At 47.1% G+C, this 17,559-nt stretch overlaps 1 protein-coding gene across 1 annotated transcript in view; it reads left to right on the plus strand.

The window, feature by feature from the left end:
- Nucleotides 1–17,559, plus strand: part of SLC9A5 (solute carrier family 9 member A5) — a 143,111-nt gene that overhangs the window by 46,084 nt on the left and 79,468 nt on the right. The window contains 2 exon segments of the mRNA XM_073605843.1: nt 5,647–5,725; nt 13,618–13,795. Coding sequence (XP_073461944.1) covers nt 5,647–5,725; nt 13,618–13,795 — 257 coding nt within the window.

Genomic DNA, 17,559 nt, shown 5'->3' on the forward strand with positions numbered 1-17,559 from the left:
ACTCATGTAGGAGATTTGTTTCATCTCTGTGTATCACCTGAGGCCAGTCACATCACTGTGTATGTGTGAGGGTTTACAACCACTTTAAAGTGATTGTAAAGTCTTGTTTAAAAAATAAAAAAAAATAACATGTTACACTTACACTGCTCTATGCAGTTGATTTTGCACAGAGCAGCCCGGATCCTCCTCTTCTCAGGTCCCTCTTATGTGCTCCTGGCCCCGCCCTCCTGTTGAGTGCCCCCACAGCAAGTAGCTTGCTATGGGGGCACCCGAGGCGAGTCACAGCTCCCTGTGTCCATTCAGACACGGAGCCCCACCCCGGCCCCGCCCCTCTGTCTCCTGATTGGCTGACTGATTTTGATTGACACCAGCAGGAGCCAATCGCGCCGTGCTGCTGTCTCAGCCAATGAGGAGGTTAGTCCTGGGCAGCTTAGACACTCCTGCAACATTGCTGGATAAAGACTGGCTCAGGTAAGTATTGGGGGGGGGGCTGCTGCACACAGTTTTTTTATCCTAATGCATAGAATTTATTAAGATAAAAAAAAACCTTCTGCCTTTACAATCCCTTTAACATAGATGTACAGTGCCTTGTTTTCATACCCCCTGAAATTTTCCACATTTTGTCATGTTGCAACCAAAAACGTAAATGTATTTTATTGGGATTTTCTGTGATAGACCAACACAAAGTTGCACATAATTGTGAAGTGGAAGGAAAATGATAAATGGTTTTCAACATTTTTTACAAATAAATATGTGAAAAGTGTGGCGTGTATTTGTATGGCGCCCTCCGGAGTCAATACTTTGTAGAACCGCCTTTCACTGCAATTACAGCTGCAAGTCTTTTTGGGGATGTCTCTACCAGCTTTGCACATCTAGAGAGGGACATTTTTGCCCATTCTTCTTTACAAAATATCTCAAGCTCTGTCAGATTGGATGGAGAGCGTCTGTGAACAGCCATTTTCAAGTCTTGCCACAGATTCTCAATTGGATTTAGGTCTGGACTGTGACTGGGCCATTCTAACACATGAATATACTTTGATCTAAACCATTCCATTGTAGCTCTGGCTGTATGTTTCGGGTCGTTGTTCTGCTGGAAGGTGAACCTCCGCCCCGGTCTCAAGTCTTTTGTAGACTCTAACAGGTTTTCTTCTAAGATTGCCCTGTATTTGTCTCCATCCATCTTCCCATCAACTCTGACCAGCTTCCCTGTCCCTGCTGAAGAAAAGCATCCCCACCACATGATGCTGCCACCACCATGTTTCACGGTGGGGATGGTGTGTTCAGGGTGATGTGCAGTGTTAGTTTTCCCCCACACATAGCGTTTTGCTTTTCGGCCAAAATGTTCAATTTTGGTCTCATCTGACCAGAGCACCTTCTTCCACATGTTTGCTGTGTCCTCCACATGGCTTCTTGCAAACTGCAAACTGGACTTCTTATGACTTTCTTTCACCAATGTCTTTCTTCTTGTCACTCTTCCATAAAGGTCAGATTTGTGGAGAACACGACTAATAGTTGTCCTGTGGACAGATTCTCCCACCTGAGCTGTGGATCTCTGCAGCTCCTCCAGAGTTACCATGGACCTCTTGGCTCTTCTCTGATGAATGCTCTCCTTGCCCGGCCGGTCAGTTTAGGTGGACGGCCATGTCTTGGTAGTTTTGCAGTTGTGCCATACTCTTTCCATTTTCCGATGATGGATTGAACAGAGCTCCGTGAGATGTTCAAAGCTTGGGATATTTTTTTATAACCTAACCCTGCTTTAAACTTCTCCACAACTTTATCCCTGACCTGTCTGGTGTGTTCCTTGGCCTTCATGATGCTGTTTGTTCACTAACAAACCTCTGAGGGCTTCACAGAACAGCTGTATGTATACTGAGATTAAATTACACACAGATGGACTCTATTTAATAATTAGGTGACTTCTGAAGGCAATTGGTTCCACTAGATTTTAGTTAGGGGTATCAGAGTAAAGGGGGGCTGAATACAAATGCACGCCACACTTTTCACATATTTATTTGTAGAAATTTTTGAAAACCATTTATCATTTTCCTTCCACTTCACAATTATGTGCCACTTTGTGTTGGTCTATCACATAAAATCCCAATAAAATACATTTATGTTTTTGGTTGTAACATGACAAAATGTGAACAATTTCTAGGGGTATGAATACTTTTCCAAGGCACTGTAAACCCTAACTGAATGGCATACAATATTCTAATGTACTGTGTATCCCAATCTATTGCCATATATTTTCATAAATTATTCATTTTCACCCTCCATGTTTTATTTAAAAATTTCTGGTCTCCTGCAGCCTCTTTGCAGCCACTTCGTGGCACTTTTTCGATGGCTGTATGCTTTATCTCAGGGAGCAACTGATGGCGACAACGGTGGACCAAGGTCTGCTTATTGTGTGCTGAAACAGTCACTTGCAGTCTCTAGCGTAAGCCTGTGTGTCAGGGTGACAACGCAAAAGCACAACAGGAAGACAGGGGCAGAGTGTTGTCACCCTGTAACAGGAAGTGCATTAGCAAGGACCTTCATGACTGGATTTTAATGAAAGCAGCCATCGCAGTCAATGAAAGAAGCATCTGCAAAAAAGTCGGTCAATTCTACCAGAAACCTTGTGAGCGGATAACTTCCTGTGCTGCACTTCTATCAGTTAAATTGTTCTCAGCTCTTTTTTGAGGTCTACAGAACCCCTCCCCCATAAACTTTAGGGATTTGGGGGAGGGAGGGTATTCTGTAATCTGAATGATGCTGTCCTTGGGTGACAACGCCCCCCTAATCCATACGCCCGGCCCCCAATCTGCATGCAGGCCGCCGGACACATGGATTCCAAGGGGTTTTGTTTTTTTTAGAAGCACATGGATAAAGCCCGAGGCTCCAATTGGTGTAAAAAAAGGGTGTGCTCGGGGCGCAGAGCAGTGCGCCCCTGACCCCACCCGGTTGTGTGACATTAGCGAATTAATATTTGATATTGTCTTCCTGATTCTCCTCCTGGCCAATTCTGGCTCAGGAAGCAGGCCCTGAGACCAGCTTGGCCTCGAGAGGAGAAGCGATCCTATTGGGCGCCGGGGCTGAGGAAGGAGGAGACGCAGGGTGAAGCCGCCGCCCACCGCCCAGAAGGAAGCCCACCCCCTAGATGGGGTAAGGGGGAGGGGGGTTGCGGGAGACCCGACCGACTGCCAGGGGGGTGGGTGACGGATGGATTGCCGCAACCCCTCCCCCCCCCCAAAAAAATATACCACCAGCCGCTGCTGACAGGGAGAATTATAATATCAGGACCCCCAGGTGGAAACAGAGGGGAACAAAGCCTGAAAAAAAAAGAAAACTGATTTAAGGATTGATAAGCTGCAACATATAACATTTTTCTTCTTGGGTTTTCATACGCTTTAACATTCCTTTAGGGATTTATTAGATTGTGAGGAGAGTTTACTCCAGGTCTTATGAAAGTTATTTCAGTTCCCGTGATACCAAATCTTTGTTTTATTAACTGTAATGGTCTCTGTGTTTTGATTCTGCTGATTTAATTTTGTACTTTTCCAGGCCTTGGCAATCGTCTGGGAGCAAGTGGGCCTCGCTCAGAGTTAAGACGGACATATGTTACATGGTCAAAAGTATTGGGACACCTGCCTTTACACGCACATGAACTTTAATGGCATCCCAGTCTTAGTCTGTAGGGTTCAATATTGAGTTGGCCCACCCTTTGCAGCTATAACAGCTTCAACTCTTCTGGGAAGGCTGTCCACAAGGTTTAGGCGTGTGTCTATGGGAATGTTTGACCATTCTTCCAGAAGAGCATTTGTGAGGTCAGGCACTGATGTTGGACGAGGAGGCCTGGCTTGCATTCTCCACTCTAATTCATTCTAAAGGTGTGCTATCGGGTTGAGGTCAGGACTCTGTGCAGGCCAGTCAAGTTCCTCCACCCCCAAACTCGCTCATCCATGTCATGATCAGGGTGGTGTTTATCTACGGGTGTGAGCAGAGTGGGGGGGGGGGTTATAATCAGGGTAGGGGTATCTGGGAAGGTGTGATCAGGGTGGGGGGTATCTAGGGGTGTAATCAGGGTAGGGGTATCTTGGAAGGTGTGATCAGGGTGGGGGGTATCTAGGGGTGTAATCAGGGTAGGGGTATCTGGGCAGGTGTGATCAGGGTGGGGGGGGTATCTAGGGGTGTGATCAGAGTGGGGGTATCTGGGCAGGTGTGATCAGGGTGGGGGGGGGTATCTAGGGGTGTGATCAGAGTGGGGGTATCTGGGAGTGTAATCAGGGTAGAGGTATCTGGGGAGGTGTGATGGGGGGGGGGCAGGCCAGTCAAGTTCCTCCACCCCAAACTCACTCATCCATGTCCTTGTGGACCTTGATTTGTGCACTGGTGCTCAGTCATGTTGGGCCATCCCCAAACGGTTCCTACAAATTTGGGAGCATGAAATTGTCCAAAATGTCTTGGTATGCTGACGCCTTAAGAGTTTCCTTCACTGGAACTAAGGGGCCAAGCCCAACCCCTCAAAAACAACCCACACACCATAATCCGGACCTCCACCAAATGATTTGGGCCAGTGTACAAAGAAAGGTCCATAAAGGCATGGATGAGCGAGTTTGGGGTGGGGGAACTTGACTGGCCTGCACAGAGTCCTGACCTCAACCCGATAGAACACCTTTGAATTAGAGCGGACACTGCGAGCCAGGCCTTCTCGTCCAACATTAGTGCCTGACCTCACAAATGCGCTTCTGGAAGAATGGTCAAACATTCCCATAGACACGCTCCTAAACCTTGTGGACAGCTTTCCCTATTGAACCCTACCTACTAAGACTGGGATGCCATGAAAATTCATGTGCGTGCAAAGGCAGGCGTCCCAATACTTTTGACAACCCATCAGGGTTTACTTCCTCTTTAATGTGTATACACAGGAGAACATGCATGCCGTATGGTTGCCGTAACTGTCCTCATTTATTGCATAACCTGACAAAATCATTTGTACTGTTAAGGGATAAGGTTAGACCAACTGACTGAGAAAAAATTACATTTGTATGCCTAAAGTCAGTCAAACGTGGATTGAAATTTGGCCAGTTCAGCAGGGTCCAGTCAAATTTCTATGCAAGTTTCGATACCAATGTATGCATAAAATTCAGCTGCTCAGCTTCACACTTCCCGCGGTACACACACAGTTGGAGAGGGGCGGGAGGAGAAGGAGCAGATCGGCTCTCTCCTCTTCCATCCATGCGAGGGAGGAGGGAGGGGGAACTGTCAATGTAGGCTCTGGGCTGTATGAGTAAGAGACGCTCTCAGCTCAGAGCCCTGCGGCCAGCAACCCCGCACAGTGGCGGAACGCCAGGGTCTGGTCGCAAGTGCATCCAGACGTGACCCTGGTAGTTCCGCCACTGGGACCTTGATTAGATGCACAGTCTGCGCCAATGCTGTTTGCCCCCGATTGAACGTTTTACTTACTGACTATACAACACAATTTTTGTTTCTTATGTCATCATTTCCCTAGCTGTAATTACCGAGTTGTGATTTCTGATGTTTATATGATACATGATCTTATTTCTTGTTCTGTACCTGTGAAGATTCTGTGCTCACTGACATTTATTCCGTCTCGTGTTTATTGCAGTTATTTTTAACTTTTTTTTTTTTTTTGCACTTTTGCAGGTTCTGTATAAGGTGTTTAACTGTTTTGTTGAAATGGGCCCACACAACGTCCAGGCTGTGGATTATATGAAAGGCGTCGGTGAGTAATGTGGGAGGATGTGAGTCACAAAGTTTTACCTGCCAGACACGTTTTCCGGGATTAAAGGCAAAAAATAAAACAAAATTCTGAACAGGTTAAACGTATCTGCCTGTTCGCAATCCTTTGCAGAATGGACACGGAGCTGCGCGTGCGCAGGGCACGCGCTCTTAGCACAGGTGTATTCACACTAATTCACACAAATATGCTTTTTTTTTTTTTAATTTGCTAATTAGGTGACTTCAGAAGACAATTGGTTCCACTAGATTTTAGTTAGGGGTATCAGAGTAAAGGGGGCTGAATACTAATGCCCCCCAGACTTTTCACAGATTTATTTGTATCATTTATCATTTTCCTTCCACTTCACAATTATGTGCCACTTTGTGTTGGTCTATCACATAAAATCCCAATAAAATACAATTACGTTTTTGGTTGTAACATGACAAAATGTGGAACATTTCAAGGGGTGTGAATACTTTTTCAAGGAGCTGTATATTACTTCAGACTTGTAAAGTTACTGAATGCACCTTTTTAACCTTTTTCGCACTGGCGCCTCCTGGCTTTTAAGATGTTTATGACGCTGGGGGGGGCGGAGCTTAAGATCAGGAGACCGCCGTGCTCTTGGCACAGCTGTATTGGCAGCAATTCATGCAAATATGCGGCAAGGACCAGGCGCAGAGAGGCCGCATATTTGTATGCGGCCGACGCCAAGGGGTTAAGAGAAGTAAGACAAAAATTATTTAAAAATTGGTTCTTCTTGCAAACATAGTATACTTTCCCTTTAAGTCTTTTGCACCCACCCACATAAGGGGCATGGAATGGGTTAAAACTGGTGATGAACTTCAAAGAAGGCTGCATGGCCTGCTCTAGATGATTCCTCCAACACAGTGAGCTCAGCACACAGCCAAGTGTTACAGATGCCACATCCCTGGGGCCCAACCAGCAGCCTAGAGGCCATATGCCACCCTTTGGCAGTTATTGTGTGGCCCTCCGGGCCCCTGAAGATAATCATCTGTGTTTGTTGCTTACAAAAGCCAGTAAAGGAAAAATACTCTATAGAGTTAATTCTGGTAATGAAATTGTCTTCTTCATTTCTTTCACACTTTTTTTGTACTTTCCATCTATTTTGTTATTTTATTTTTCGTTTTTTATTTCTATTCTTCTATTATGGATTTTGCGGAGAGAAATATCAAAATGTGTTTGGAGGCTTTAGAGAGTACAAATGAGAAGGCATTGGTATGTAAAGAGTCTGTAATAGCAGTGATCTCTAACAGTCTCATATATTGTGTCCCCGAGCTATGGACTGACTCCAGTCTGCAACAACTCATGTTTACAATCTCTGACCATCTGCTGTAGAAATTCTACAGTCTCTGACCATCTCCTGTAGCATTCCTGCAGTCTCTGACCATCTCCTGTAGAAATTCTACAGTCTCTGACCATCTGCTGTAGAAATTCTGCAGTCTCTGACCATCTGCCGTAGAAATTCTGCAGTCTCTGATCATCTCCTGTAGCATTCCTGCAGTCTCTGACCATCAATTGTAGCATTCCTGCAGTCTAACCATCTCCTGTAGAAATTATGCAATCTCTAAACATGTCCTGTAATATGTCTGCAGTTTGTGACCATCTCTTGTACCATGTCAGTAGTCTCTGACTATCTCCTGTATCATGTTTGCAGTCTCTGACCATCTCCTGTATCATGTTTGCAGTCTCTGACTATCTCCTGTATCATGTTTGCAGTCTCTGACCATCTCCTGTATCATGTTTGCAGTCTCTGACCATCTCCTGTATCATGTTTGCAGTCTCTGACCATCTCCTATATCATGTTTGCAGTCTCTGACCATCTCCTGTATCATGTTTGCAGTCTCTGACCATCTCCTGTATCATGTTTGCAGTCTCTGACCATCTCTTGTATCATGTTTGCAGTCTCTGACCATCTTCTGTAGCAAGTTTGCAATTTTTGATTATCTTTTGTAGTATGTTTGCAGTCTCTGACCTTCTGCTGTAATATGTCACAGCCTCTGACCAGCTCCCATAGAAAGTCTGTAACCTCTGACCATCTCTTTTATCATGTCTGCAGTCTCTGACCATCTCTTGTACCATGTCAGCAGTCTCTGACCTTCTCTTGTATCATGTTTGCAGTCTCTGACCATCTTCTGTATAAAGCCTGGAGTCTCTGACCATCTCCTGTGTCATGTCTGCAGTCTCTGACCATCTCTTGTATCATGTCTGCAGTCTCTGACCATCTCTTGTATCATGTCTGCAGTCTCTGACCATCTCCTGTGTCATGTCTGCAGTCTCTGACCATCTCTTGTATCATGTCTGCAGTCTCTGACCATCTCTTGTATCATGTCTGCAGTCTCTGACCATCTCTTGTATCATGTCTGCAGTCTCTGACCATCTCCTGTATCATGTCTGCAGTCTGAACATCTCCTGTAGAAAGTCAGCAGTCTCTGACCATCTCATGTGGTATGTCTGCAGTCTCTGACTGTCTCTTGTAGCATTGCCTGTAGTCTCTGTCCATCTCCTGCTGGCTGTTTTGCGCAGCCCTTGTCAGCTTTCTGGGGCATTGAATTCACATGATATTATTTGAGGCCCTTTGGTGATGTCGGGGGCCCCACTTAAGTAAGTTGACCAGCAGTGTCCTAGATAATCTCTCACACGGATGCTAAGCAGTCTCTCTTTATCCAATCCCTGCAACTGACAATTAAGGTTAATAAAAGATTGGCTGGATTGAATCTTCAGCACAGTTGTCAATAAATAGTCTCATGGGGGCCATTCAGGACTCTGATGAGGACATAAGCACATTCAAAGCTCCACCAGTCATTTTATTTTTTTATTGAACCGGTTGATGTTCCCATCTCATCTCCATATTGAAATGCCAGTTTCTATTTATCCTGCTTCATCCTGCCGCCTCGACAGCCCGTGTCATTACTGAGACAAGAAGAAGCCTGTGAGTCATTGCTAATGTAATATGAATGGCAGTGTTTTCAGGGAATGGCATAACGGGGCATATATTATAAAAACAAATAAAATGCTCCACTATATTAAGATTACCAATGTGATATTCATGCATTTTATATGTGTTATATCTTAGTGCAAACCATGCATGATATTAACCACCTCAATACCGGGCACTAACACCCCCTCCCTGCCCGGGCCATTTTTCAGCTTTCAGTTCTGTCGTACTTTGAATGACAATTGCGCGGTCATGCTACACTGTAACCATGCAAATTTTTTATCATTTTCTTTACACAAATAGAACTTTCTTTTGGTGGTCTTTAATCACTGCTGTTTTTTTTTTTTTTGAAAAAAAAAAGTTTTTCTAATGCCGCGTACACACGAGCGGACTTTACGGCAGACTTTGCCCGGCGGACTTTTCAACGGACTTTATGACGGACTTTCTGAATGAACGGACTTGCCTACACACGATCCACCAAAGTCCGTCGAATTCATACGTGACGACGTACGACTGGACTAAAACAAGGAAGTTCATAGCCAGTAGCCAATAGCTGCCCTAGCGTGGCTTTTTGTCCGTCGAACTAGCATACAGACGAGCGGACTTTTCGACCGGACTCGAGCTCGGCGGATAGATTTAAAACATGTTTCAAATCTAAGTCCGTCCAACTTTTGAGAAAACAAAGTCCGCTGGAGCCCACACACGATCGAATTGTCAGACGAAATCCCATCCGCCGGGCAAAGTCTGCCATAAAGTCCACTCGTGTGTACGCGGCATTAGTTTCTGTCAGTAAATTTTGTAAATAAGTAATTTTTCTCCTTCACTGATGGGCACTGATAGGCTGCACTGATGGGCACTGATTAGGTGGCACTGATGATAAGACATGAATATAGCGAACTTATAGGCACTGATAAGGTGGCACTGATAGACGGCATTGATGGGGGGCATTGGGCACAGATAGGCGGCACTGGTGGACACAGACAGGCAGCACAGATAAGCAGCACTGTTATGCATTGATGGGTGGCATTGATGGACAGCAGTGATGGGCATTAATGGGTGGCACTGATAGCCAGCACTGACTGGCATCACTGATGGCCACTGATTGCTGGCACTTGTAGGCACAGATTGGTGCCAATTGTGGGCACTGGTTGGCACTGATTGCTGGCAGTGGCATTGCTGGCACTGGTGGGCACTTAATTGTAATCAGGGCACTGATGATCAGTGCCCTGATTACATCCCTAGATGTCCCCTGTGAGGAGATGCCGCTGATTGGTTCTCCTCTCCTCACACTCTGTCAGTGTGAGGCGAGGAGAGCCGATTACCGGCACCTCCGTGTTAACATGTGACCGGCTGTGATTGGACACAGCCGATCACATGGTTAAAGGGCTGCGGCCGCGGGTCTTTACAAAGGTCAGGGTCGCGCCGTGTCCTAGCAACACGGCGCGATCGCCGCGCTGCACGCTCCCAGGGGTGCACGAGAGCGGTCGTTCTGGGAGGCCGTCATATGACGTCAACCCAGAACGAGAGCCGCATTGCCCAGCCGTCATTTGGCGGTGGGCGGGTGGCAAGTGGTTAAACATAATAACATATATTATATAAAATGTCCATTGTGCTGGAAAATTAAACAATAACAGATGAAAAGTGCCGCACTATACTGAAGTAACCAATGTGATATGGCACGTATAAATAAAGTGCACGAATGAGTGCAAAACGTGCATAATATCAATAATTAAATAATAAAATAAAAAATGTCCATTGTGCTGGCAAAGCAAAATCCTGTGATGGTGCTCCAAAGTTGACACAGTGACAACAAACTTGTGCTCCCCCCTGTGTGAATCTGTGCACCTCCGGGTGTTTGACCGCACACCTAAGTTTGGTCAAAAAATGCCTGTGAACCACCCCTGGGTTCGATGTGAACAAAGCTCTTTGGGATCCTGAGATGTCCAGCAGTAAGTTCCTCTGTCCATATATAAAAATAAAGTGTAAATGGTGTTTTATCATTTAAAAATGTATTTTACTTATAAAACGTCAATCTGGGTACTCACATCTTCCAGGTGCTAAAGCGCACCACTCTCTAGCAGATAAAAGAAAAAAAACGATGAGATATCTTGTCCGTTCGCGGCTTTCAAACCTGCTGCCTACTGGACCGTCCTGTCCCCTCCCCTTCGCGTGTTCGACACAGAGATTAGTCACGTGTCTTCCTCAGGGGGATTGGCACAATCCCCCTGAGGAAGACATGTGACTAATCCCTGTGTCGAACACACTTGCCCCCCAGCGAACTGGAAGCTGTGTGTGCAGTGAGTGGCAGGAAAGGGTGTGCTTGCTTCCCTGGTTCTCCTCCCCCCTGCCCCCCGTGTCAGGCTGCCAACAAGAGAAGGAGCAGTGGGCTGCAGGTGGATCAGTAAGCAGAGCAGATCTGTGTGCAGGTTCGTTCCCCCCTGCTCACCTCCCCCTTCCCCCGCAGGATCTGTGCATGCATGTCTATAGAGGCTAATGTCTGCCGGACTTCAATCCCCACAAATTCCTGCCCCTGGAGGAGGAGAGTTCACTGTTTTTCCCGGGCAAACTGATCAAGATCGCGGCAGTCCAGAGTGGAGAGTGAAGGGTACAGACCTTTCAGGGTCTGTGCCTCACATCCGAGGGACAAGAACCATCTGGAGAGAAGCTAGCGAGGACCTGTTGCTGTGCCTGTTCACCCATTTCAGGGAGAGATGATGAACTTACATCTGAGTCACATCGGAGGGACCAAGGCCACCTGGAGAGGAGCTAGGAGGACCTGTTGCTGTGCCTGTTCACCCATATCAGGAAGAGAGGATGGGCCTACATCTGAGTCTACTAGAGCTGCCTTCAGAGACTGAGTTTGAGAGAGAGAGTCGCTGCAGGATTGCAGCTGAAAGACTGTGACCTGTGTGAGGATCCGGGACCTGGTTTCTGGAACCTGCTGATCGCCAAGCCATTGGGATCCAATTAGACGCCTGCCAGGAAGCGGCAAGCTGAACTACACATTCTAAAGGCCTGCCACACAATGTTAGCCCAAATAGAGACTGCTCTTACTTAGCAGCCTATTTCCTAATATCTACCCACATTCTTAAAAGGACAGTGCACCACCTAAAGAAGGACCCCACCGAACTGCCAACATTAATTACTAGGTGCCAGGTACTTTCTACCACCTCCAGAGGTAACCCCATACTAGAAACACATACGCCTGCCTGCAATTGGGATTGTATGCACAAGATGTACACCAGGACCCTTTCTATTCTTCTGAATTGGTGGATGCCATTTAGAAATTCTAGTTACCCGGTTGTAGTCTGATTAAAGTTTGCTATAGCCCCTCGGCAGCAGCGATTTGCAGTCGCTTTTAACCCCCTTATTCGGCCGCTAGCAGGGGTTAAAAGCAGCCCGCTGGTGCCCGAATAGCGCCGCAAAAACTACAGTAAAGCGCCGCTAAAACTAGTGGCGCTTTACCACCGATGCCTGAGTGCTGGCAGTGTGAAAGGGCTCTTAAGCCCACAGGTATAAACGGATTTTAGTCTATGACTAAGTGTGTTGGGGGGGGGACTGAGCAGTTAAGTGGGTCATCTCAGAACAGAGGACCCATCATCACCAGCAACTCCTTCAGGGGGAGGGGCCACACACTGAACGTTTTATACATAGACCCCTAAATATGGGCATGCTAGAAGAGATAGCTGAAAAAGGTTCTACAGGATATGGTTAGAGACTGCAAACATACTACAGGAGATGGTCAGAGAGACTGCAAACATACTACAGGAGATGGTCAGAGAGACTGCAAACCTACTACAGGAGATGGTCAGAGAGACTGCAAACCTACCACAGGAGATGGTCAGAGACTACAGGCTTTCTACAGATGGTTAGAGAGTGTAAATATACTACAGGAGCTTATCAAAGACTGCGGACTTTCTACAGCCGATGGTCAGAGACTGCAGACATACTAAAGGAGATGGTCAGAGACTATAAACTGTCTACAGGAGATGGTCAGAGACTGCAGAATTCTTACAGGACATGGTCAGACACTACAAGCTTGCCACAAAAGATAGTCAGAGACTGCAGACATGCTACAGGAGATGGTTAGAGGCTGCAGACTTTCTACAGGAGATGGTCAGAGACTGCAGACATGGTACAGGAGATGGTCAGAGACTGCAGACATGATACAGAAGATGGTCAGAGACTGCAGACATGCTACAGGAGATGGTCAGAGACTGCAGACATGCTACAGGAGATGGTCAGAGACTGCAGACATGCTACAGGAGATAGTCAGGGACTGCAGACATGCTACAGGAGATGGTCAGAGACTGCAGACATTCTACAGGAGATGGTCAGGGACTGCAGACATACTACAGGAGATGGTCAGAGACTGCAGACATTTTACAGGAGATGGCCAGTGACTGCAGACATAGTATAGGTGATGGTCAGAGACTGCAGACATGCTACAGGAGATAGTCAGGGACTGCAGACATGCTACAGGAGATGGTCAGAGACTGCAGACATTCTACAGGAGATGGTCAGAGACTGCAGACATACTACAGGAGATGGTCAGAGACTGCAGACATTCTACAGGAGATGGCCAGAGACTGCAGACATAGTATAGGAGATGGTCAGAGACTGCAGACATAGTATAGGAGATGGTCAGAGACTGCAGACATGCTACAGGAGATGGTCAGAGGCTGCAGACATTCTACAGGAGATGGTCAGAGACTGCAGACATGTTACAGGAGATGGTCAGAGACTGTAGAATTTCTAAAGAAGATGGTCAGAGATTTTATTTTATTAAATCATAAAATATATTTAAGAGAAAAAAAAAAACTTTATTTTTAATGAATCTTTGAAAGTTAGATAAAATTATTTAAGGTCCATAAAATCACATGTATCAGCTGTTCCCTCATATATATATAACCTCAGCCGGCTGTTGCTTCTCTTGCAGGCTCCTTCTTCGTGGTCAGTCTCGGAGGGACGGCGGTGGGTCTGGTATTCGCTTTCCTGCTCGCCTTCATCACGCGGTTTACCAAGCGGGTGCGCATGATAGAGCCCCTCTTCATCTTCCTCATCGTCTATCTCGCCCACCTCACCGCAGAAATGGTCTCGCTGTCTTCCATACTGGCGTAAGTACTCTTTACTCCTCACCCTTAGACAGCAAGAACAAAATGTATCAGCATTTCAGGGAACGGGGCTCATTTACCTGACATTGCACATGAGATGATGAGAACAAGGATCGTCTCTCATAGCACTCAGTCATACTCCTGCTGTACGGCTCCCAGTGCAGATCTGACATCTGTTCAGAAAAAAGAACATTCAGTGAGATTTCCAGGAAGCCTCATTAGAGCTCCTTCTACACAACCTGGCTGCCGCTTCCATGTATCTGTCAGTCTATGGATGGATATTGGAGAAGAGTGTAAGAGAGCCGGTAAAGATAGAAGTATGGGAGCTGGTGCTGACTCAAGTTTGAAGCTGAATTCCAACCTTCCCTTCAGTCTTGCACAGTTGTACCGGCTCCTCTCCTGTACTGATATGACTTCACCGCACACTGTGAACTTACAACAGAGTGTATAAGAAGCTGTAGCAAGTTTTTTTTTTTTTTTCTCAAAAAAGGATTTTTATTGTTATAAAAAGGTAACATACATGTTCAAAGAAAGCTGTATCAAGTTAGATAGAGGCCGCCTCATTTCCTGGGGTACTGCGACACACCCAACCGGGATACGGGGCTTTTGGAGGGGACTGCAAGGTAGCCTGTTGCCTACTGACTATTGCCCCTGGCATTTCAGGGAGCTATGAGCATTCAGGAAGATGCCCTGTTATATAATGCAAGATGCAGGGGCGTAACTAGAAATCACAGGGCCCCATAGCAAAATGTTGTATGCCCCCCATAAAAAAAATGGCGGGGCTTAAATTAAATAGTGGGCGTGGCTCAAAGGGGGTGTGGTTCGAGTCTGATGTGAATGAGGGAAGGAAGGAAGGAAGGAAAGAAAGAAAGAAAGAAAGAAAGAAAGAAAGAAAGAAAGAAAGAAAGAAAGAAAGAAAGAAAGAAAGAAAGAAAGAAAGGACAACAGCCCCAGATCCTATACCACAATAGCAATATATGTATTCCAGACAAGTGTAACAATCAACAGATAAAGATACTCCAAACACCTGGTGTTGGCGCTTTAATCACCCTCACCTGTGCCCAATGCAGCGTGACCAGTGCCCAATGTGGCCTGTGTGTTCCCAATGCAGCGTGGCCTGCCCGTGCCCAATACAGCCTCACCTGTGCCCAAAACTGCCTCACCTGTGCCCACTTGTGCCCAATGCAGCGTGTCCAGTGCCCAATGCAGCCTCACCTGCGCCCAATGCAGCGTGGCCAGTGCCCAATGCAGCATGTCCAGTGCCCAATGTGGCCTGTGTGTTCCCAATGCAGCGTGGCCTCCCCATGCCAAATACAGCCTCACCTGTGCCCAATACTTCCTCACCTGTGCCCACTTGTGCCCAATGCAGCCTCACCTGTGCCCAATACAGACTCACCTGTGCCCAATGCAGCATGTCCAGTGCCCAATGCAGCATGTCCACAACCCAATGCAGCGTGGCCTGCTCGTGCCCAATACAGCCTCACCTGTGCCCAATACTGCCTCACCTTGCCCACCTGTGCCAAATGCAGCCTCACCTGTGCCCAATGCAGCGTGACCTGCCTGTGCCCAATGCAGCGTGTCCAGTGCCCAATGCAGCCTCACCTGTGCCCAATGCAGCCTCACCTGTGCCCAATGTGGCCTGCCCGTACCCAATACAGCCTCATCTGTGCCCAATGCAGCCTCACCTGTGACCAATGCCGCCTCACCTGTGACCAATGCCGCCTCACCTGTGCCCAATGCAGCCTCACCTGTGCCCAATGCAGCCTCACCTGTGCCCAATATTGCTTCACGTGCCCAATACTGCCTCACCTGTGAACAATACTGCCTCACCTGTGCCCAATGCAGCCTCACCTGTGCCCAATGCAGCTTGACCTGTGCCCAATGCAGCCTCACCTGTGCCCAATGCAGCCTCACCTGTGCCGAATGTAGCGTGACCCTTGCACAATGCAGCCTCACCTGTGCAGAGGAAGAGGCGAGCCAGTGGCGGAACTAACGGGGAGGATAAGGAATGCATACTGCAGCCCTCAAATGGCTGTTGGTGAGCGTGGGGCTGCCTCAGAGTGGGGGGGGGCGAGCCCCGCCCGCACGGTCCCCCCACCAGGGGAAGTGAGGAGAGGAAGAGGCGAGCAGAGAGCTTAGCTTTAAGAGCTTTCATCAGAATTTCACGTGTTCCCGGGGCTCACCGTCACATAGCCCCACCTCTTGGCCCCGGCGCCTTTGATGACGTCACATGTCCCGCATTGGACCGGCGTTCTGTCTATCAAAGGCGCCGGGCCAAGAGGTGGGGCTATGTGACGGTGAGCCCCGGGAACACTGGAATTCTAATGAAAGCTCTTACAGCTCTCTGCTGGTACGGACAGCTCGCCTCTTCCTCTCCTCACTTCCTTTGGATGGGGGACCATGTGGGCGGCGCTCGCCCCCCCCATTCCTCATCCTCCCCACAGGCCCCTCTCGGCTGCGGGCCCCATAGCGAGCGCGTGGGTCGCTATGGCGGTAGTTCCGCCACTGAAGATGACATTACCACATTTAACAGTCAGGCTGCATTCACACCTGAGCGTTTCAAAGTCGTGCGTTTTTTTTTACCGTGATTTTGTTCAGGTCACCAATGTAAAAGGCAGAAAAATGTCCGTAATCTGCCCCAAAAGAAGCTCATGTTCTTTTTTTGAGCTCTGGAGGGTTTTTCAGGCGTTTTTGCTTCTGGTGACAAAACGCTCAGATGTGAACAGGTGCCTTTGCAATGAATGGGATTTTGCTTGTTGGGCGTTCTTCAGGCGTTTTATGAGCTGAAAACGCTCAGGTAAGAATGCAGCCTTAACCGCTTCAGCCCCGGAAGATTTGGCTGCTGAATGACCGGGCCATTTTTTTGCCATTTGGCGCTGCGTCGCTTTAACTGACAATTGTGCGGTCGTGCGACGTTGCACCCAAACAAAATTGACGTCCTTTTTTTTGCCCCCACAAATAGAGCTTTCTTTTGGCGGTATTTGATCACCTCTGCGTTTTTTAGTTTTTGCGCTTTAAACAAAAAAAGAGCAACAATTTTGAAAAAAACACAATATCTTTTACTTTTTGTTATAATAAATATTCCCATTTTAAAACAAAAAAAGCAAATTTTTTCTCAGTTTAGGCCGATACGTATTCTTCTACATATTTGTGGTAATAAAAATCGCAATAAGCGTATATTGATTGGTTTGCGGAAAAGTTATAGCGTATACAAAAAAAGTGGATAGATGTATAGCATTTTTATTATTATTATTTTTCCTATTAGTAATGGCGGCGATCTGCGATTTTTATTGAGACTCCAACATTATGGTGGACATGTCGGACACTTTTGACACATTTTTGGGACCAGTGACATTCATACAGCGATCAGTGCTATAAAAATGCACTGATTGCTGTAAAAATGTCACTGGTAGGGAAGGGGTTAACACTAGGGGGCGATCAAGGGGTTAATTGTGTTCCCTCAGCCTCGGTTCACACCAGAGGCGGCACGACTTGCAGGTCGCCTCACCGAGGCGACCTGCACACGACTGCCCGGGCGACTTGCAAAACGACTTCTGTATAGAAGTCTATGCAAGCCGCCACAAGTCGCCCCCAAAGTCGTACAGGAACCTTTTTCTAAGTCGGAGCGACTTGCGTTCCATTGTACAGAACGGGAGGCAACTTGTCAGGCGAGCCTCAGTGTGTTCTAACTGAAGGGGGGAGGGGACTGTCTAGTGGAGGTGACAGATCGCTATTCATACTTTCAACACACGATCTGTCACTTCTCC

Source organism: Aquarana catesbeiana, linkage group LG11, assembly GCF_042186555.1.
Source record: "Aquarana catesbeiana isolate 2022-GZ linkage group LG11, ASM4218655v1, whole genome shotgun sequence".
NCBI lineage: Eukaryota > Metazoa > Chordata > Amphibia > Anura > Ranidae > Aquarana > Aquarana catesbeiana.